A 22,784-nucleotide genomic window follows, 5' to 3' on the forward strand; every position below is an offset into this window, starting at 1 on the left:
TATACTCCAAAAGAGAAAGCTTGTCTGTTGGAAGGAGAAAGGAAAAAGGGAATAGAGAAGATTAGAGGAAGGGAAAATTGGAAAAGGGAAGGAAGAAGAAATTTTGTCAAATCACTGCTCTCCTTTCATCCTTGTGTTTGACGTTTTTATAGAGATCCTAGTCTCTATCTGTAATTCAAATAACAGAAGCAAATAACAACTAATCCTATCAGTAATTGAAATAACAGAATGCAAATAACAACTAATCCTAAGTTTAGGAGATATCCTATCAATTAGCCAACTAATAGCTTTATTTGATAACAACTTGAATTTAAATAATTATCTAATAATAATCCTAATGCTGTTGGGTTCTGTCTCTGTAGCCCCAAGACTAGCGAACGTAGCCCTTGAGATATGGTGGGCTCTTCCTCGTGCGTGTGGACCGGTTACTTGGATATTGGGCCGCTACATTCCCTCCTGCTTGCGAAGGATCCATGTCCTCATGGATAAGGTTCGGCTGAGATTGCGTCGCAATGAGCTGCTGACGCGTGGCCGATAATTCACTCTGCGCTGCTAGCTGTGATGTAGTGGGTGGAGTCATTATTGCCTTGGGAGCAGAGACCGAGGCTTGCATTGTATCCGTTGGTTGGAGAGACGTGTTTGCATTTTTCATTCTTCTTTCGTAAATCAAACGTTCCTCTTCCCAAGTGGAGTCTTCTGGAACTGAGTTAGACCATTGAACCAACACTTCCTTTACCTTGTTTCCTCGTTTCCATACCTCTCTTTCACCTAGAACAGCTACGATGGTTTCCATCGGCTTGTTTTCTTTTGCTCGCTCAGGGAACCGATGAACTTGAAATTTTGTGGAGGAGTTGAAGGGTTTCAGCAGTGAAATGTGGAAAACCGGGTGGATCTGTGAAGATTCGGGGAGCTTTAGCCGGTACGCCACGGTTCCTATTCTTTCCAGTACTTCGAAAGGTCCGTAGTAGCGTAACGCCAGCTTCTGGGAGCTACGGTGGTGCACTGACAGTTGTCGGTAAGGTTGCAGACGAAGGAGAACGAGGTCTCCTACTTGAAACTCCCAAGCCTTTCGTTTTTTGTCACTGTAAGCTTTCATTTTGGCTTGTGCTCTTTGTAGATTCTGTGTGAGGTTACTCATGACTTTGTTTCTTGTTGTGAGGTCCGAGTCTATGGCTTCCAAGTTGCTGCCACCTAAACAGTATGCTAGGAGATTCGGTGGGGGGGTGCCGAAGGTGATTTCAAAAGGAGTGAACCCCGTCGATCGGTTGAACGACGTATTGAAGTGAAACTCCGCGAAACTGAGAATGCTGGACCAAGTCTTCGGGTTGTCATGCACGAAGGCGCGTAGGTATTGTTCCAAACACCTATTTACTCTTTCAGTCTGTCCGTCGGTCTGTGGGTGATAGGCCGAGTTGTATTTAAGATTTGTTCCTTGTAGGTGGAACATGGATTTCCAGAAGTTGCTCAAAAAGATGGGATCGCGGTCTGAGATAATTGTTTTTGGAAAACCATGGATCTTTCCCACCGATTCCCAGAACGCCTTGGCAACTTTTGCTGCCGTGTAATGTGCCGGCAAAGGTATGAAATGTGCTCCTTTGGATAACCTGTCAACTACAACAAAAATAACACAGAAACCGTTAGAGTTAGGTAAATGGGTTATGAAGTCCATTGTTAAATCTGTCCAATTTGTGTCTGGTGGCGTGATTGGTTGTAGTAGGCCATATGGTGGGTGATTTTGGGGTTTTATTTTCTGGCACTCCTCACAGTTTTTGACAAAATTCCTGACGTCCCTTCATTCCTTTCCAGGTAAATACTTTGTTAAGGCGCATGAATGTGTTTTGCACTCCCGAATGTCCCCCCAGTAGGGTTCCGTGGAACTCATGCAACAATTTCTCCTTCAACGATGACTTCTCTGGGATGAAGATTCTGGAGTTATGTAGCAAAATTTTATTTCGCATTTTCCATTCTGTCCATTCATTTGGTTCTGTAATAAGCCCTTGGATGACTGTAATAGCGTAGGTATCCTCTGTTAATTCCTGCTGCAGTGTGGTTGTGATATTGCATGTTGGTGTGGTGATGATAGATAACTCTGATTGGGGTTGCTCGCTACTCCCTTCAGGGAATCTAGATAAGGCATCTGCAACTGCATTTGTTTTTCCAGATTTGTATGCTATTGTGTATGAAAAACCTAGCAACTGTGACAAGAACTGTTGCTGTTCTGGTGTTTGTACCACTTGTTTCATCAGGTGGAACAAACTTTTATGGTCTGTCCTGATAATGAATGTCGATCCCAGTAGGTACTGTCTCCATTTTGATACGCCGCATGTGATTGCATACATTTCACGAATATAGGTTGACTTCCTTTGCATGGATGGGGATAGCTTGCGACTATAGTATGCAATAGGCCTGTTATTTTGCATTAATACTGCTCCAATTCCTATTCCTGAAGCATCAGCCTCTAGAATAAAAGGTAGTGAAAAATCTGGTAAGATTAAAATTGGAGCCGTAGTCAAGAGTCCCTTTAGGATGTTGAACGCGTTTTCTTGCTTGTCACTCCAACTGTAGCCGGTTTTTGATAACAGATCACTTAGGGGGGCAGCTATGGATGCAAAGTTTTTAATGAATCGCCTGTAATACCCTGCCAAACCTAGAAACGCTCGAACTTGTGTAACAGTAGTAGGACGTGACCAATTTGCAATCGAACTGATTTTCTCAGGGTCCGGAGCCAAACCCTTCCCAGAAATTATGTGTCCTAGGAACTGTATTGTTTCTCTAGCAAACAGACATTTACTTTTCTTTGCAAAGAAAGAGTGTTGCCTTAGAGTAGATAGTACCTTTTCCAGATGTTCTTCATGTGCTTGCAGCGTTGGACTGTATATTAGTATATCATCAAAGAATATGACAACAAATCGCCTCATGAAAGCTGCAAATACTTCGTTCATGGTTGCTTGGAAGGTGGACGGGGCATTGGATAGTCCGAAGGGCATCACTAGAAACTCGTAGTGGCCATGATGTGTCCTGAATGCGTTCTTGTGAATGTCATCTGGGTGCATCAGTATTTGGTGGTATCCTGACCTCAAATCAAGTTTTGAGAAAATGTTTGAGCCGTGTAGTTCGTCTAGTAGCTCGTCAATGGTTGGGATGGGGAACTTGTCCTGTACTGTTACTGCGTTTAGAGCTCTATAATCAACACAAAATCTCCAAGACCCGTCTTTTTTCTTTACCAGTAGTACTGGCGAGCTGTAGGCAGAACGGCTGGGACGAATTATTCCTTCTTGTAACATTTCGGATACTAGCCTTTCAATCTCGTTTTTCTGGTGGTGAGGGTATCTGTATGGTCGTACCTGTACTGGTTTTGTGTTTGGTAGTAGGTGAATGTGGTGGTTGGTTGGTCTTTGTGGGGGTAGGTGGGTAGGTGTAGTGAAAATGTCGGAGTAGGAGTCGATGATGTGGGAAATGGTGGATTTGATGGGGGGTTGTGGCTCGGTGTTTTGGGTTTGGATGGAGAGACACATTAGGAAGGATTCAACAGGCTCTTGGCCTATAAGCTTATGGAGTTGTGAGTTGGTAATTGGGGTGGGAGTGAGGCTAGTGTTTCCTTTAGGAGAATGGGTTGTGATTTGTGATGGAAACTCATGGTCAGGTTTTCATAGTCGGTCATAACAGGTCCTAATGTTGACAACCATTGGACTCCCAAAACAATGTCAGCTCCGTTCAAGTCTAGGACATATAGGTCAATGTCAAATAGATGTACCTGTTGGAGTATGATTGGTACCTTTGCACATAATCCTTCACAGAATAGACTATCACCGTTTCCCACTTGTACCTTGAATTTCTTAATTGCCTGGATTGGTAGTTGTAAATGTTTCGCAACCCGGTTGGTGATGAAATTGTGAGTGCTACCGCTGTCGATCAGGATTTGTACTTTGAACCCATGGGCTGATCCTATCATCCGAAAGGACCTTGGTGAGTGGTGTCCAAATAAGGCATTATAGCTTATTTCTGTATAGGACGGAGTCTCTGGTTGTTCTTCTTCTCTTGATTCCGGTTCTGATTCTGGTGTATCTTCCAAGTCGACAAGTACGCACATGAATGCTGAACCAGGTTTGCATTTATGTCCGAAAACATATTTCTCATCGCAGTTATAGCATAAGCCTTTCTCACGTCTTGCTGCCATGTCTGCCTGTGATAGGCGTTTGATAGGGATTGAGCTGCTTGTTATTGGTGTTGTCTTGCTTATGGGTTGTGTGGGTTGCATGGATCTTGGTGTCCAACGTGTTATTCTTTCCTCAGATTCTGCATAGTTTCTTGCTAGTCCCCAGGCAGCATGGAAATCCGCCGGTAAATGGGCTTGGACGTTGCTTTTCACCTTTGGTTTTAGGCCAGCAATAAATATACTTTTGCGGAGTGTATCGGGAATGCCTGTTACCCGACAAGATAAAGCTTCAAAAGCTATTTGATATTCACGGACAGTACCCGTTTGTGTCAGCTTGCAAAGGGCCCCTGCTGGATCTTCGTAGGCCGTTGGCCCATATCGGCTTAGTATTGCAGCTTTAAACTCACGCCATGTTGTGAGTAACCCTTCACGAGAGAGGTTTCGGTACCAGCTGTTGGCGGGTGCATCAAGGTGAAAGGATGCTATACGGACTCGTTCGGCCTCTGGAATTGTGTAATAATCGCAATATTGTTCAGCCGAAAATATCCAATCTGTGGGATCTCCTTGGCCGTAGCGGGGAAAAATTAACTGTACTGGTTTAGGGCGAGGGGGATCTATTCGGTGTGGGCCTGGCCCCAAGACGCCGCCTGCGTTTGGAGTTGCCTGGTGTGTCTGGAGGATGCGGGTCATCTCGGCTTGGAAGCGTTCCATTGAACGATCCGTCATGGTATTAAACTGCTCGGCAGTCGTCTGTTGTAGCTGTTGAAGGAACGCCTGTTGACGTTCTTCTGTGGTTTCCTGTTGCTGCAAAAGACCATTTATCTGGTCTTGCATCTGTGTCATGCGTGTATTTTTTTCGCCCATGGAGGGGAGTTCAGGAATGAAAGCACCAAATGTTGGAAGGAGAAAGGAAAAAGGGAATAGAGAAGATTAGAGGAAGGGAAAATTGGAAAAGGGAAGGAAGAAGAAATTTTGTCAAATCACTGCTCTCCTTTCATCCTTGTGTTTGACGTTTTTATAGAGATCCTAGTCTCTATCTGTAATTCAAATAACAGAAGCAAATAATAACTAATCCTATCAGTAATTGAAATAACAGAATGCAAATAACAACTAATCCTAAGTTTAGGAGATATCCTATCAATTAGCCAACTAATAGCTTTATTTGATAACAACTTGAATTTAAATAATTATCTAATAATAATCCTAATGCTGTTGGGTTCTGTCTCTGTAGCCCCAAGACTAGCGAACGTAGCCCTTGAGATATGGTGGGCTCTTCCTCGTGCGTGTGGACCGGTTACTTGGATATTGGGCCGCTACATTGTCCTTCCCAAATACGATCTTGTGGCAAAATTTGAAAGACATGATATGAAGGTATTCGATATCTCTTTCTCTTGCATTCTTGATATTCTTTAAAACTTTGTAGACTTCTCTCTTTGATATAGAGTATAGTGTCACTTATTAGTGATTTTGATCCTCAAATAACATAATACAAGCTCTTCCAAAACCTTCAATCAAGTTTGTCATGACAGAAATTGTGCTGATGTTTGTCTTAAATAAGCTCCTTTAGAGCTTTCAATTGAATCTGCGTTATATGCATCAATCTTTAATTTATCTATCTACAAATGGAAATAAACATTTTCTTGAGTCAATAAAGAGAAATATCCAACCTCCAAGGGTAGCTCAGTTGGCAGCTGAGCTCCCAAGGGATTGCTTGGAGCAGGGATCAAACACTGCCTCAAGCAGTTTCTTGGAAAATCTTTGGGGGCCAGAGGATAAGCCAAAAAATCTTCGGTTGGGGGATTAGTCTCGTCCTTTCTCTGGTTGCGAAGCTTAGTGCACCCACTGTTACAATGAGGGGCTAGCCCAAACGGGCCGTACCCCGAGGGCATGGTGCCCGGAGAAGGTTGAATGGGGATAACTCCTAGCAATGTACCAAAAAAAAAAAAAAAGAGAGAAATATCCCAAAAATCATATCATATTTGATGTATTTAAAATATTACAAAATAGTAAAGGAAAGAGGAATGCAAATGAGATTTATAATATAAATCAAATACATTGAAACGTCAATAATAAACTACTAATTATTTTCCTTTACCAATAAAATGATCTATTCCATCAAAATATTAATAAAATAAATAAGTATGTACAAGTGCATGATATTAATAAGGCTAGGTTAAATAAATAATTTTTATGAAAATTATCTTAATATGTATAGTATTCTTTCCTAAATATTAGAATTTTTTTTTTCAACCTCAGCCATATATATGGCTATTGGTTATAACCATAATGTTTGTTATGTCTAAAATGATATTTTGGAACATCCGGAAATAGAGTTAAACTCATTGGTTAAGAATTGAAATTCATCCAATTGGAACATTCATTTTATGGTTTTTTTTTTTTATCAACAACTCACTATTATATTTAATTCAATCAAAAAAATGTATAAACTTCACTCAGAATATTTCTTGAACAATTTGACTCGATATTGTTATTGATGGAACATATTCAATTAGAGGCATATAAAAAATGTTTTCTCTAAATATCTTTCTTCAAATTGTTCTAAAGATTGATTGGATTTTTTCAATCATGGTGTATAAAGCTATAGTTCTTCAAGAACTATACCACAAATATTCATATATGATGACAAAGGGAAACCAATATTAATTGATTTTGTGCAATCCTTCAACAATGCTTAATGATGCTTAAGATGTATTTTCTTCAAGAACTTAATGAAATTAACAAATCCATTATAAGTTAAAACATGTAAGTCAACAATATTTGACAATAAAATTTCCATAAAGAGAATAAAAAACTCATTTATACTTGAAATAACATGAAGAAATTTATACGAAATAATTGAAATATGGATTAGATTGATCCAAAACAAAATGATAAGAATACATTACTTTCAATATAATCTTCAACTTGATATAAACATTGCAAGATGCTCACGCTTGAAGAAAATAAGGATTTGGCTATGTCACTAGAGACTTGATCGTGTTAATAACATGTTATAAAATAAAGAGAAAGAGAAAATAAAGGTTTAGATAGAGATCTAAGACAACAAGAATATAAAGTCTAGTTCTTCAGGAATTTTCCTTTTCTTATTCATATCTTCATAAGGAGACGTATATAAGAATCAAGGGAGAAGTTATAATGTACATAATGTGTGTCAATGTTATGAAACTCGAATCGGTGATCGAACCGGTCGAGGTATTGGGTCAGTGGGTCACTGCTTAAACCGGATAAATAAATATAAATTTATATTTTATATTCAAAATTTAAAAAAAAAAGATAATATAATCTAATATCATTTATTATATTAATATTTATAGAGAGAAAAAAAAATTATATTTATAATCTAATAAAACAATTTACTTTTATTATGTTCTGAATAAATACTAATAGTTCCCATTGATTTCAAGTATTTTCCATTTGTATGACCCCATTCTCCTTTCCATTTATTATAGTGAATAAAACCATTTGTATTTTCCAAGTGAACAACAAATGTTTCGTGTTGAAACATACAGCAACAAGTGAAATGTAGGATATGGGTTTGTAAACATGATGTCTCCATACAAGATGAACCAGTACTTCAATAACTCAATGTTCTCATACGAGATGGATTAGTAGTGTTTTCACTGCTTAGAGATGGGAAGCAACTGCAGTGCCACTTAAAATAGTTGGAACAAAACACAGAAAAGATTGAACGAAAGAGAGAAACTCGAACATGATAGAGAGAGAACCTGGGAGAGAGAGAAACTCGAACACCAATGTTGTGGAAGACAAAGCTCGAACATGAGAGTGAGAACCTTGGGAGAGAGAGAAACTGGAACACCATTGTTGTGGAAGACAAAGCTTAAGGGTTGGTTATTACGGGTTCCACATCGCTTAATTTAGAAACAAATATATTCTTTATAAACACTCAAAGGACACTCTTGCGTATGTAGTTGTTATTGGACACTGCGGGTTGCTTCCTCTGCGTCTCTTCTGGGTCAACCGAGTTGTTGGTTTTTGAGAAAACCGTCGGGTCACACCGGTTTAATCCGGTTGACTTGCATAAGCGATCTGATACGTTATTCGGACCGGTCAAAGGACCGATTCACCGATTTTTGGGTCAAACCAGTCGGTCTGATCCGATTTTAATAACACTGATATGTGTAGCAGTAGGTTAATACAGTACAGTTATTCATGAATGCTAAAGGTTGTAATCACAAAAGCATCTGATGACACCTAATAACCCCTACTTAAGGTAGTCAATATTCACAATGTAAAACGCGTGTTTTTCATAACAGAAACAAGTTTTTTTTTTACCACTTAACAAATGAGGGTTGATAAAGTCAATTTTCTTGCTCTGCTCAGTTTATCATATATATGCACGGAAACATGAATAGACTTCGCTTATTTCTAATAAATAAATCTAACAAAATCAAGTTACCAAATTAAGTGTTACAAAAGTACAATTCATAATTGAATAATAAAAAGTAGAAGCTATTTATGAAATATTAGTGTCAATACTTATAACTAATAATTAATAATAGGAGAACCATCAATTAAAATTATTGTTTTTAAAACCAGACTGTACCGAATTAATTGACATGGTCAATTTAATTGGGAACCGGATCACCAATCGATCCAGTGCAGTCAGTAGACAGTTGTGCAATTGAACTTGTATCGAACCATTGGATCGCTTATAAACTTGTGGTCTTTGTAAAATTTTCTAAAATATTTGAAGACGTGTAATAATGGGTTTCCAACTCATGTCAAGTTACGATGGACGAAGAATGTTATATTTATAAACTATTTTACTAAGTATGACTGGTCATATTTCAATTAAGAGTGTATGACCGGTCATACTTAGTGTAATTTGTAAAAAAAAATTATAAACAGATCATTTTCCATAGTGAATACCTACAACTTTAATCACTAGGCTCATTTGTTAAAATATTTGTATAGATATCTTATTTAAGCAGTTAAACCAGAGATAAAATACCTCGGCCAAGCCAAATGACCGGTGCAAATTACATAAGACACACAAAAACATTGTAATACGGCCTTTACTTGGCTAACTATATACATTGTAGTCAGCCACAATTTTGGACTTTTACTTGAGCCGTTATTTTATTGCATAACGTTCAGCATTTCAGAGACATGAATTGCTTATTTTCTCTGGAATAATTCTCACAGGTTGAGCCTTTCCTAAAGTTAGACCAAAGTTGTCGTCCATGTTCATATCATCTATTTTCACACCATCTTCAAGTTTCCAGTCAAAACAGTTGAGTAGTGAACCCAACATCAAATACAGCATCCTCAAGGCCAACGGATAGCCAGGACAAATTCGACGGCCAGAACCAAATGGTGTTAGCTCATAATGGCGACCATTAACATCAATTTCTGAGCTTAAGAACCTCTCTGGTGAAAACACATTTGCATTCTTCCAGATACTTGAATTTCTGCCAATAGCCCACACATTGACTAGCACGTTTGCATCTTTTGGGATTGTGTAGCCACTAATCTCCACATTTGCAATGGCTTTCCGTGGGATTAAAAATGGGACGGGAGGGTGCAATCGTAAGGTCTCCTTTATTACAGCTTGTAAATAAGGAAGCCTTGCAATATCTGATTCCTCAACATGTTTACCTTTGCCAATGGTTTGCTCCAACTCTTGTTTCACTTTTGACATAGCCTTTTCATTTTTGAGTAATTCTGCCATTGTCCATTCTACCGTTGATTTAATTGTATCCGTTCCCCCGAGAAATAGGGTCTAGTAAAACCATAATCATGGAGTGAACAAAATCAGCAATTGCACTCTTAAAAGCACAACAGTTAACTGTTGAAAAATCAGCAGTTGAACTGTCAAAAGCAGAACATTTAATTGCTAAAATCCCCCCACAAATAACATATATAAAAGCATGAATTCATTTAATCAAAATCATTCTTAGTTTTCTTTCTTTGTTGCAGACCTTGCGTCAGTGGGTAGAAATAAAATAGTTAATATTTTCTGACGTTCTTTAAGCCATTTCTTGTTAAAATAAAATAAAATAAAATCATTCTTACATTTTAAAATAATTAGATTATAAATTTATTAAAAATTCATGTCACATAAATTATATCTATAAATTAACCTAATAAAACACACACACATATACATTAAAGAGGAAGATTATATTTACAAACTTTTTGTTTACAAACTCTTACAAATTACACTAAGTCTGACCGGTCATACTTCAATCAAAAGTGTATGACCAGTCATACTTAGTGTAATTTGTAAAAAAAAAATTTAAACAGATACTTCCCCTATATTAAATAATGCATTCATTTAGACGAGTATAAATCAAAATTACTTTTATATCGTTGAATAAATTTTTATTGAATATTTATATTATAAAATTTATTGAAAGTTCATGTCACACAAATAACTATCTATAAGATTTTACATTAAATATAAAATAAATAAAATTTTACATTATTTTAAAGTTATTTAATATTTTATGAACATATAAATTAACATAACATAAATTTTTAAAATAGGTAAAAAATAAATATTATTTGATTATATTTTTATTATCTCGAAAATTTTATGAGATTTGACATAAATAATCAAACTAAATAATTATAATTTAACAATTTAATCAATAAAAATCAAATATTTTTATATTATAAAGTTAACGCAACCCCTCCTCCCATTATAATATCTCATGTTGCATGATATAATTATCTCATACAACAAAGACAAAATAGTGGAATCCATCATTTGAAAAAAAATGGACCACATTACTTTATCAGTTGCATGAGATAATTATTTCCCATAATAAGATTAGAGAAAATAGAAAGAATACCAGAGATAAATGTTCAATTTGGGTTCTGTCCATCTCTTGAGTGTTGTCTTGAGCAATGTTGAGCAAGGTATTCAGCATGTCATTGTTTGTGTCAAAACCTTGAACTTCCCTTTGCTTCAACCGTTGATCAACCAAACGGCTGCTGATGTCAATGATCTTCCCAATGTAGGAACCGTTGCGACTCTTAATGCGCTGTGGGTCAACCTTCCTTAGTGCAGGAAAAAAGTCAGCCAAGTTTGGTTTTCCACCTTCTTCCATGATATTCACAATTAACTTCTTGAACTCTCCAACTGAACCTGCAGACTGAAACAAATCTACAGAGAAAATAGTGTTTGATAATAAATTAATCGCGGTATTGAAAGTTGCTCTTCCAATATCTACTGCTTCACCAATTAAGCTGCTTTGTTGGATATCATGAATGAGTTCTTGCAACTTGTTACGCCTGAGTTCTTGACTTTCATCCAAAGACTTATTGGAGAATAACTGAGTATTGCATAGTTTCCTTAGGTCTCTCCACAGAGGCGAAACAGGCAAGAAGGCAATGCCATACTTTTCGTGGTTGTGAACTGCCGCAGCTTCGGGAACTGCTCGGTTTGACAAGAACTGATCATGGGTTTGAAGAACCTCTTTGGCCATTTCTGGTGAAGAGACAACTATAGTGGTTACTTGTCCTAACTTTAGACTCATTATTGGACCATAAATATGAGCAAGTTTGGCCAGTGATTGGTGGGGCTTTTTCCCCAATGCAAGGAGGTTTCCCAATATAGGAAGAGGTGAAGGCCCTGGTGGGAGCTTGTACTTTGCATTATTTTTGCCTCTTGAAAGCAGAGAACGCAAAGCTTGTGCAAGAGTGAATGTCAACACAAGGAGAAATACACAACTTAGGAACTCCATCTCTTGCGACAGTAGTGCAGGAAATTAATGAGAGCTAAGACATCCTCAAGTGTCTTATGTATAGTAAAGAATGGAAGTGATAAATAATTTTCCCTATCTAAATCATTAATTAAACAATGGTAGTTATGAATACCTTAATTTTTAATTATTAGTAATTGCTAAAGAATTAATGAGAGTGATCGATGATGTAAACGAGGAATTTTATCATTTTGTGATACTTCATAAGAAATATAGTGAGATCACATTGCACGAAGTGACACAACTTGATCCTTATAAAAAATAAAATAAAAATGAGCGATGTCGCGCGCGCGCGCTCTCTCTCTCTCTCTATATTTTTTCAATTGAAAGACGGCACGATTTATTTTTATTTTTATTTTTACAAGGCCTCCTCCTAACAGGGATGGAGTTCGCGTGGAATCTTGGCATTCCAAAAATAATAATAGAGGGTGACGTAGCTAATGAGTTAGACCGATCTACGATCTAGTCTATATTAGATCAGACTTGATCTATTATAAATAATAAAATAGAGCAGATTTAGGCTTTTAAAAAAATTATTTAGAAAACAGGTCATAGACTTTTTTGTATATATCGGACCTATAAACTTATAAGCCGACTTATATCATATTATTTATTTAAAATATAATAAATAAAATTATTATTTTAAAATTTTTGAATAATAAAATAATATTATTTTAGTTATTCTTTTAATTGTTGAATGTTTAATAAGTTTAAAGAGGCGAACAAACTTAGGCCAAGACTTTTATTTTTTATATATATGTCAGTCCAGACTTGTAATTTGAGGTCTACACAGGCTAATAAGTCAAGCCATATCTAATATTTTTTACACAAATCTTACCTATTTAAGCTAAAACCTAGCCTAGCGTATCCTATTTACATCCTCAGATGCAGCTAATGCAATTGAGATGCTGCAAGGAATTGCAATAGATGATAGAGACTCAGCCACAGTAATTGAAATATGATGGAAATCGAAAAACAGTAAAGAGAAAGGGAAGAGAGATTTAACACAATTATTTACCCTAGTTTACTCAATGTATATTACGTTTAGTTATGTTGCATCGACCCCAACACGAGACACGACATGACATTTCAACTCTTTAATTCTAAAAAATATTATATTTCGACATGTTTTGATATTAAATAATATTTTTAATTTATGTAATATAAATTATATTTAATATTCAATAATTTAATCAAAAAATAAACTTAAAATACTCATCAATCTTCAAAGAAACATGAGCAGTGGTGGAGCCACATATAGCCTGGGTGAGTGGGTGTGGCCTCGGTCTAGGCTAAATTTTAACAAATTATATTTATTACATATAATTTGGCCCGGATTAAAACTGTAATTTGACCCGGGTTACAATTTGTAATTTGGCCCTATGTAAAACTTAAAATATTTTTGGTGAAAGATTTGCGTAACTTGTATTAGGTTATGTATCTAATTTTCACTTGTATAAAAAAAAATTATTTTTAGTGAAATTAAAAAATGTAATAAAATTATAAAAACTCTTTTTAATGCTGCTTGCTCAGGTATTCTGTATTTGATATAATTTAAATATATTATGATATGAACTAACTAAAATTAAGAAAAATAAATACACATATAATTTTTTGGTCCGAGCTTAAATTGGAGCTTGGCTCCGCCACTGATTACATAAGATAACACAAATATTTGTATTAAACTCAATAAAATGTTAATTGTAATCCAACGAATCTAATAGTTGAAACTAAAAACGCAACGCAACATTTGAACTCTTTTTTGAGTCTCTGCAATGCGTGTTAGAGTGTCGATGCATCATAGACGTCCATCTTATTTCTACTATATTCACCTTATTGCCACTCATTACAAGTCACTTGATTTGCAATGGGATATAAAAAAGATTTAGAAAATCTTAACAGCATGGATCCAAACCCAAATTATTAAAAAATTTATTTTACAATAAATCAGAGGAACCATGCATCTACGGCTTTCTCGCCAACAAGATCTTTCATTAGTATGCAAAGCAAGAATTAGACCCAAAATTCAAAATCAAGGGACGGAAGCAGAAGCAGGGGTATGTCATTGCCTCGCTGGTGCCGCGTGAAGTGAATAAATGTGCTCATGGGCTAGCTGAGTTTGCTACTCATCTAGAACCCGGTTTGCATCGTCTTGATAGGCCACCAAATGGTGTGACGAAACTCTCTTAGATGATCGAATTCATGTTTCTCTTGATCGTTAGTCCTGTTCTGTTTTTCCTTGAGTGTTAGCCCTCCACATGTACCAAAAAAAAAAAAAAAAAATTCAAATCAACTTAGAATAGTCAGCGTGCCTAAGAAGGTTGATTTAGTCTTTAGATGTGGTTGTTAATTATTATTGTTATTTGTCAACGTTAAACACTAGGAGGAATACATAACTTAGAACTCCGTCTTTGGGATTGGGAGACAATGCAAGCGACTGAAGCAAGAGCTTACAGATGAACAAATGGCTTGTATAGGCGTGATTGGCCAGAATAATGCCATTTTTTTTAAAGAAAATATTATTAAAATAATATAACTTAAATATATACAGTGTTTTTTTTCATATGTGCTTCGTAAATGTAATATATGTCTGATCAGTCCAATATTATTGGCCTGATGACACACAATTGATAATAAAAGATATAAATGAGATGAAAAAGAAGATACTCTACGATAACGGTACTAGAGAGAAATTCGATATGTATTGATGAGGAATAACTTATTGAAAAGACATAGTCATTTTACTGTGGTATTTATAGTGCAATGGTTACTTTGGATTTATGTTGCATCGACACCGACATGAGATACGAGATACGATACGATACGATATTCTGACACATTAATTTTAAAAAGTATTAAATTTTGACATGTTATGACACGTTTTGATATTATATAATATTTTTAATTTATGTAGTGTATATTACATTTAGTATTCAATAATTTAACAAAAAATAAAGCTAAACTTGTAATACCCATCAATTTTGTAAAGAAACATAATATATTCCAAATATTTATATTAAACTCAATAAAATCATAATCGTAACGAATCTAATCGTTGAAACTCAAAATGCAATGCAACGTAACTTTTGAACCTTCTTTGAGTCTTTGCAATGAATACCGGAGTGTCATGAAGTGTCAGAATATCAATGAGTAACGAAAAGTGTCAAACACTACACATTAAAATTCTTGAAGTGTCGGTGTTTCATAGTTTCTGATAACAATATCTATTTTTATTTGGAGGTGTGAGGATGGCTAGTTTTTGCTTGTCAGACCATGTCGCAGGTAATGATGGCTAAGTTTTACGTAATGACCCAGCTTTTGCGGCAAGCAAATGCTATTTTGTGCTTATTGGCTCTTGTGAAGTAAGTAGCTGATCTCACCTCTGTTCAAACGGTTATTTAAAATGTGTACGGGGTTCTTTCCTAGCGCGTTTTCCCTTTTGTTTAAGCAATTTTTAATGGCCCTTCTTGATTTGGGCTTTTAGTCTTGGACTTTTAAGAAGGATCCAGATCAGTGTCATTCCTACGTAAGTGACGTGTTACATTTACAAGGCGGTATAAATAAAAGTGATCAAATCATATTACTTCGATAAATAATTTTCAAAATTACACTATTCTTAATTTTTCAACTCTAATACTTAGAATTAATACAACTTCAACAATTATAGCCTATATACTGCTATGTTTTATTTTTATCACATCCCCTTTTATAAATTGAAACTGTAGCTCAACCTTATACATGAAAGCCATGGCCAGCACAATTGAATACTGGTTCAAATGCTTATTGTATTTTTTTATTTTTTTTGGTGAGCAATGCTTATTGTATTTTATTGTAACATTAGGTTATCTTTTTTATTGATGAGCCGGACGACATTTCATAACAATTATGATTAAACAATATTGGAATTGAGTTTAAAATACCATGCATGTTTTAGTTTAAAATATTAAGACATTGAGTTTATATAGGTGATTGCACTTTGCACTTGATCTATTCTTAAAAATATAATTGTAACTGTAATAAATCTTGATCAAATTAAGCTTTGTGTGACAGGTTTTAATGGAATGTCGGACTCATCAACGCTAGTGTTAAAGCATAATATAAAATCTTTAAAAAAGCTGTCACCCAATATCTTAAGGTTTTGGGTTGAAGTGATTTTCTACACGATATCAAAGTTTCAGTGACCACAAGGTCACGAATTCGATCTTCACCGCCCCCACTTGTGAAATTAAATAAGTATAAAGTAAACCAAAGAAAAAGAAGAGAGAAGAGCAGAGCTGGACTTCATATTCAAGAATGAGAAAATGAATCGAAAGATTAAAGTTGCAGCAACTACACATATTTATAGTGAAGGCTGATACAAGAGCTAAATGGCTACAGCTATCAAAAACGATTATGGTAAAGGCTACAACTAACGAAATAACAAACTTACAACAAATCAGATAACAGAAAAAAAAACTGATTACAAATAAGTTGATGACTTAAAATAAATATAGGTATAATACCCCCGCTCAAGTTGGTGGGTGATATAAAAAGAGTAAGGATTTAATCTACTTTGAAGTAAAAAGACTTATATGTGTTATAAAGTTGATAAACCATGCTTAGATTTCTTCTCAGTGAATATTTTGTGTTTTTGTAGTTGAAAGTACAAGAAAAGAGCATAATTCATAAGCATAGGAGAAAGCCAAGGCTAAATCTTGAGCGCTACTAGTGCTAAACTCGCGCTAATAGCGCCAGAGGATTTTTATTCGTAGTAATGTCACGCTATTAGTGCGAGTTTAGCACTAATAGCGCTACGTTCAGATTCCCCTGTTGTTTTCTCTGCGCTGGTAGCAGTGGCGAACCCACTTGCGGGCAAATGCCAGCAAGTGCGGTCATAAAAAATTTTACTTCAGCTTTTTTTTTTTTTGGTTGTTGGTGCTTATTTGTCTCTTGGTTCAATATATATATATATATTAAGAGTAAATACTCATTTAAGTCCCTAACAAAAAACATGGTCCCCATTTTAGTCCCTTACAAAAAATAATAATTTCGAGGTCCCTAAAAATCTTAAAGTGGATCAATTTAGTTAAAATTGTGGTCCCTCATAAATTCAAAAAAGACCAAAATGAGTCCACTTTGAATTTCATACGGATCAGGTGACTAATTTTTTTTTTATAATAGACTAAAGTGTGAATCGAGTTTTTTGTTAGGACAAAAAAAGATATTTATTCTTATATTAGTTAGAAACGTACGGAAAATAATGTAGCAATGCAAATTGATTAGAGAGAAAACTTATTCTTTCTCCCCTGTCACGTACTCATTTCCCATGCTCTCTTTATCCTTTGTTTCCTTTTTCATTTTTATAAAAAGATATGATTGATTGCAAAAAAAATTCGGGGCAGGCATTAAATGTGCGGACATAAAAAACTATTCTTGGGTTCGCCACTGGCTGGTAGCATGAAAATGGCTCTATCAGCGCCAACAGCACGTGATTGTTTTAAATGAAATTGAATTTTACTTAAAGAAGAATCCTTTGGCCGAGATTGTGGGAAGATTTTGTGTATATTATAAAAGAGTAAAGGAAACCCTTGTTTGGATCTTTGGCCAGAGAGTTTTTGAGAGATCAAGAAATTGAGTGAGATCTTGGAGACTTATGCTGGAGATCAAGATTTCAGAGCAATCGAAGATTGAAGACCTATGATTATTCTTCTTCTTTCGCTTCTACATGACTTCATATATTTTCTTTTACTTCTTTGTTTTGTTTAAGCTAGCTATATGTCTGACTAGTTTTCTTTTGTAGTTAGGATTATAGATCCGATGTGATTCTGTTTTTGGTTTAATTGGTTTCTTTAATATATTATCTTAGTTTAACAATGTTCCTTGGGTGAATTGTTATATCCTTGTATGAATTGATCACTCTTATAGAGATTTGAGGGTTAGGGTTCACAATATGCATATTGGAATTTTTATTCTAGACAAGGGTTAAATACACATTCTTGTATGATCTAGACATAGACTTACTTGAATTGTAGACTTAATAATTTGTCAAGTTTAATGCTTAACCTGAAAAGGACCACTAAGACATTAGGATTCTAATTGGGTGAAGGAGTTAAAGTCACTAAGATATTAGGATTTAACTAATAATTAATTAGAAGACGAATTGTCTGAGATATCTGAGGTAGTTGTTATTGAAATTAAATTAAACGACTTAAGGAATATTAGACGTGAAATAATTCCTAACTGCAATCCCCGTCCTTGATATTTACAACTTAGTTTTCAATTCTTGCGTTTTTGCATGTTCTTGATTTTCGTTGCAAGTACTTTTAATTAATTTTATTTTAATTCAGAAATTATTCTCTATAACCAAATGATTTGTTCAAATTAAAGGGAATAATTAGGATAATATTTAGTGCATTAATCCTCGTGAATGATACTCTATTTATATTTTTAAAAAAATATGAGTAGATGTATTAAAAAATATGGTGCTCATTTTCATTATAAATACGGACATAGGTTATTTGGTTAATGTATCGACGAGTGAGAGTTAAAAACTTCTCTTCTCAATTTTTGTGTATCATCCAGTGAAAATTGTTAGGTGTATTTAGATTAAGGTTTGAGTGTTTGGGGTATTTCCACCTTTTGTATTCTCTGTTATTTTAGTGGCTATTTTTTATTTGTTTTCATCTATGTAATAGCTACCTTAAATAAATTTATTTTTTAGAAAAGCATCGTTATGTTAATATAACATTTTAAGCTTATAATCGTGCATGCAATTCTTTGGAAGATGTATAAAAGCCCTACAAACCTAGGTGGCATGTCCTTCTACCAATGCATGTTTTCTTCACAATTTTAATTTAATAATTATAAATCAGGACCTTAACTTGTAACTATAACTGCTATAACATATAATCATTAAGTTCTATGATATCTTTCAACGGAATCTATGAATGTAAGCATGAACCATTTACAAAGGTTATCCACCGAGTCCTTATTTTGTTTTTTGTTTTTTGCACACGTCTTATGGAAACTAGCCTTTTCTTTTCTTCCATTTAGAACCTGAACCTGAGGCTAAGACTAAAAGGTACAAGATAGTAAGTGAAAGGATAAGAGAGATTTCCAATATAAGAGGAGAGAAAAATGCTTTCTTTTCACTAAAGAGGGCAAAGAAATTTGAGCAAGCAAATTGGATTTCAAAGATGTTTGAACAAGAAATGAGATTGGCCAGAAGTGATTTATTGGCCGAGACTTTTATATGATCACTTTTTTCTCTATAAAGATGCACGGATTCTCATAAATCTTATCACTCAAAAGGAAAGAAATGGAAGTAGCCATTGACATGAATGCAGAGAAAGCATAGTTCCCTTTGGCTACAGCTTATTGGAGCTGACTCACTTATACAAAACTCATTTGTCTCGTACAATTTTGTTAATCAGCTCAGTAGGGTAAGTCAAAGTTAGTGTACTTCTATATAATGATCAGACATGGTCACATGGTCATGATCAACATCAATGATAGTTAAATATATATATTTTGGATAATATTTTCTTCTTTTCACATGACACAAGTAATTTTTCTACAAACACATAAAAGTGGACTCATCAATCCTCTTACTTTTTTTTATTTTAAAAATAGTGGCCTCCACAATTAATTGTTTACATGACATGACATGACATAAGAATTTTCTTACAACATAATATTTGTTTTTTTCATATATTTTTTAAAAAATTACTAAATTTCTTATAAACTAGAAAGAATATTTTTAAATTTTGTGAAAATTACACACGACTTATCCAAGATAAAATGAGCAACACAATAAATTTATCATATTATATTGGTTCATTAAACAATAGTTATGATCATGATTAGCAAACGAGACCTAAATTTTATTATCTTATCTTTTCCACTCTTAACCCCAACCCCCACAAGATTAGATATCAGGCTGTTATTAGGATAAGAGAAGGATAAGTTTATCCTATATATTAGTTCAAGCACAAATTAAGACAATTTATCCTATCACATCTATATCTATCTTATCATGTGCATGAAATAACATTTTAGAGTATACCCGCTTCACAAGTATTCACATCTATAGCCGGCAAAAAATAAGCTCAGTTCGGCGGGCTAACCCGCCTCACCCGTTAAACGGGGCGAGACGAATTGAGTTTTTTAAGTATCTCAAAAAACGGGGTGAACTTATTTTTTGGCGGATTGATATTGTAGGAATAAGTAGAGTAGTGTAAAATAAGCTCGGACTGACAGGTCAACCCGCAAATGAGCTGGACTTGACTGAGTTTTTTAGTTCACTTTTAAAAACAGAGCAAAACATATTGTCTCATTTTTTAACGGATTAATGGTAGGGCGGCATGCGACAAGCCCCCACTTTTCGACCTCTATTCGCATCACAGCACCTTATATTGGCTATTAACACACATGCGATCTCATATCGTAAATTCATAATGAGAGAAAATCATAATAGAGTCCCAAAGCAGTTAGAGGAAAGAATCTTAGGTCCTGTTTGATTGTGTTCTGGTTTTTTTTGTTCTTAAAACTGGTTTGTAAAATAGCTACGAAAACAGTTGTTTTTTATATTTTTTCTTTTTAAAAATTAAAAACCAAAACAGATTTGCAGAACACTATTCAAACATAGCCTTAATCTCTTTCACTCCTTCAACATTCTTTCCAATCTCATTCACTATATATGGACATTCAAAAGATTCCTAACAAGATCGACAAGAACAGCTACGGCAATATCTTCGCCACTGCGTTCAATGTAGGCACTCCCTTCCCTCGGCTCCCATAACTAGACAAACGAGTTTCGCCGCTGTAATGGACTCCATTGACACCGATAACGACGGGTACATTGAATTCCTAGAGTTCGCAATTTCTTCCCCTCACTCAGATTCTGAAAAATAAATTTCGAAAGATGATTTCTTTCTTTCTTCATTTATTTTCAAATAAGGATATTTTTTTCCTTCTTGAATTAAAGAAAACAAATCTTGAAAATCAACCACAACCAGGAATAAAATCACAACGACATATAATTTCTTTTACTGATATGTTAAACTGGGAAAAGAATCAAATAATAATCATGAAAATTATAATTAACAAGTTTAGAAATATTTTTTTACATTATTTATATATTTAATATTTATTTTTAAATTTGTTATCCGTATTATTTTAAAGAGGGATGTAAAGAAAATATATCTATGGCATGACAAAAGAAAAAGATAATTTAAGGACGATAAAAAATTTAAAATTTTAGGAGAACAGTTTTTGTATCATTAGGGGGTGTAAATGAACTAAGTCGGTCTACAGGGACCTACGTCTTAGCCTATATTAAACCAGACTTGACATATTATAAATAGTAAAATAGAACAAGCCTATGCTTTTAAAAAAATCAATTTAGAAAATAGACCATAGACTTTTTTATACATATCGGGCCTATAAGCCTACATGCTGACCTATATCATATTATTTATTTTAAATAAAATTATTATTTTAATAATTTTAAATAATAAAGTAATATTATTTTAGTTATTCTTTTAATTGTTGAATGTTTAATATGCTTAAATAGGCTAACAAACAGAGGTCGAAGCTTTAATTTTTTAAATATAAGTCAAACTATACTTGTAATTTGGGGACTGCACAAGCCAGGCCAGACACAATATTTTTTAAATAGGTCTTACCTATTTAAATCAAAATCTAGTCTAACCTAATATATTTACACCCATACCTATAGGGTTGACAAAAAGGAGCCTCGTAACCCATAAAAAATGAGTCGGGTTGGGTTGACAAAAATGAGCTGCCAACCCGACCCGAGCCAGCTCGAAAAAAATGAGCCAAATTGGGCCAGCTCGCGGGTTGAATTTTTATTTTTATTATTATAAAAAAATACAAAATATAATATATAAAAATGGACAAAACCCACCCACGCTGTCATCGTCTTTCTTCCTTCTCTAAAACCAAGTCCTTAATCTTCTCACATTGCTACACCATTTTTATATTGTTAGACATTGGCTCTGTTTGGTTCAAATATCTTACCCACTCATTACTAAGTGGTTCTGATTGTTTCTTGATATTGGTGCAAATTTGTTGTGAAGAAAATTCGAAACTAGAACATTTTGCGTTTACTTCTCATTCTGTAACTTTCTATTTTGCTTTTTTTATAAATTATTCTGTAAGACAATTGTATTGTTTAAGCTGATAGAAGTCGCATAGCTGGTGCATTAATATTACAAGTTCATTTAAATAGGCTGAAATGAGTCAACATGTGAGCCATTTTTGAGCCAACCCGCGAGTCACTTTTTGAGCCAACTCGCAAGCCACTTTTACGATCCAACTCATGAGCCATATTTTTTAGCCAACCCGCAAGCCAACCCTAACCATGCTCGGGTCAGGTTGGGTTGAGTTTTCTGACTCATTTTTTTTTTCCGAACCAACCTAACCGAACTCAATTTTTTTGGGTTGCACGCGGGTTGAACTGGGTTAGCTCATTTTGCCAACCCTACCTACCTAGAGCACAAAAATATAGCGGTTCCTTTTGAAAAAATATGGAAAACAAAATGAAAATATAAATTAAAGAAGACTTCGTTTTTTCTGCACTTACTGCAAATAAGTTATCTGCAGTAAGTTCAATACGACGTCGTTTTGGGGCGAAAATCATAGTGTTTTTGTAATTTTAATTTATTTCAGGATTATTATAGTCATTATAATTATAATTTTATAATCTTTCAATCCTAAAATGACGTCGTTTTAAAAGTAAATACAGATAATTTATCTGCATTAATTACAGAAATATTTTTCTGATAAAAGAAAAGAATAAAATGAAAAATCTTGTGTGAAAATACAAAAGGAACCACTGAATTTTTGTGCACTAGAAACCCAAAAACTTTTCGTGC

At 34.7% G+C, this 22,784-nt stretch overlaps 1 protein-coding gene across 1 annotated transcript; it reads right to left on the reverse strand.

The window, feature by feature from the left end:
* Positions 1-9,299: 9,299 nt before the first annotated feature.
* Positions 9,300-11,889, reverse strand: LOC133287047 (geraniol 8-hydroxylase-like). The gene is made up of 2 exons (XM_061484597.1): positions 10,996-11,889; positions 9,300-9,920 (listed from the first exon to the last, which is right to left on the reverse strand). Exons 1-2 carry the CDS (start codon positions 11,887-11,889, stop codon positions 9,300-9,302), a joined length of 1,515 nt encoding a protein of 504 aa, XP_061340581.1.
* Between the last annotated feature and the right edge of the window lie 10,895 nt (positions 11,890-22,784).

The sequence above is a fragment of the Gastrolobium bilobum genome, unplaced genomic scaffold, assembly GCF_033153095.1.
Source record: "Gastrolobium bilobum isolate Gb01-03AN ecotype WA unplaced genomic scaffold, APGP_CSIRO_Gbil_v1 utg1487, whole genome shotgun sequence".
NCBI classification, from domain to species: Eukaryota; Viridiplantae; Streptophyta; class Magnoliopsida; order Fabales; family Fabaceae; genus Gastrolobium; species Gastrolobium bilobum.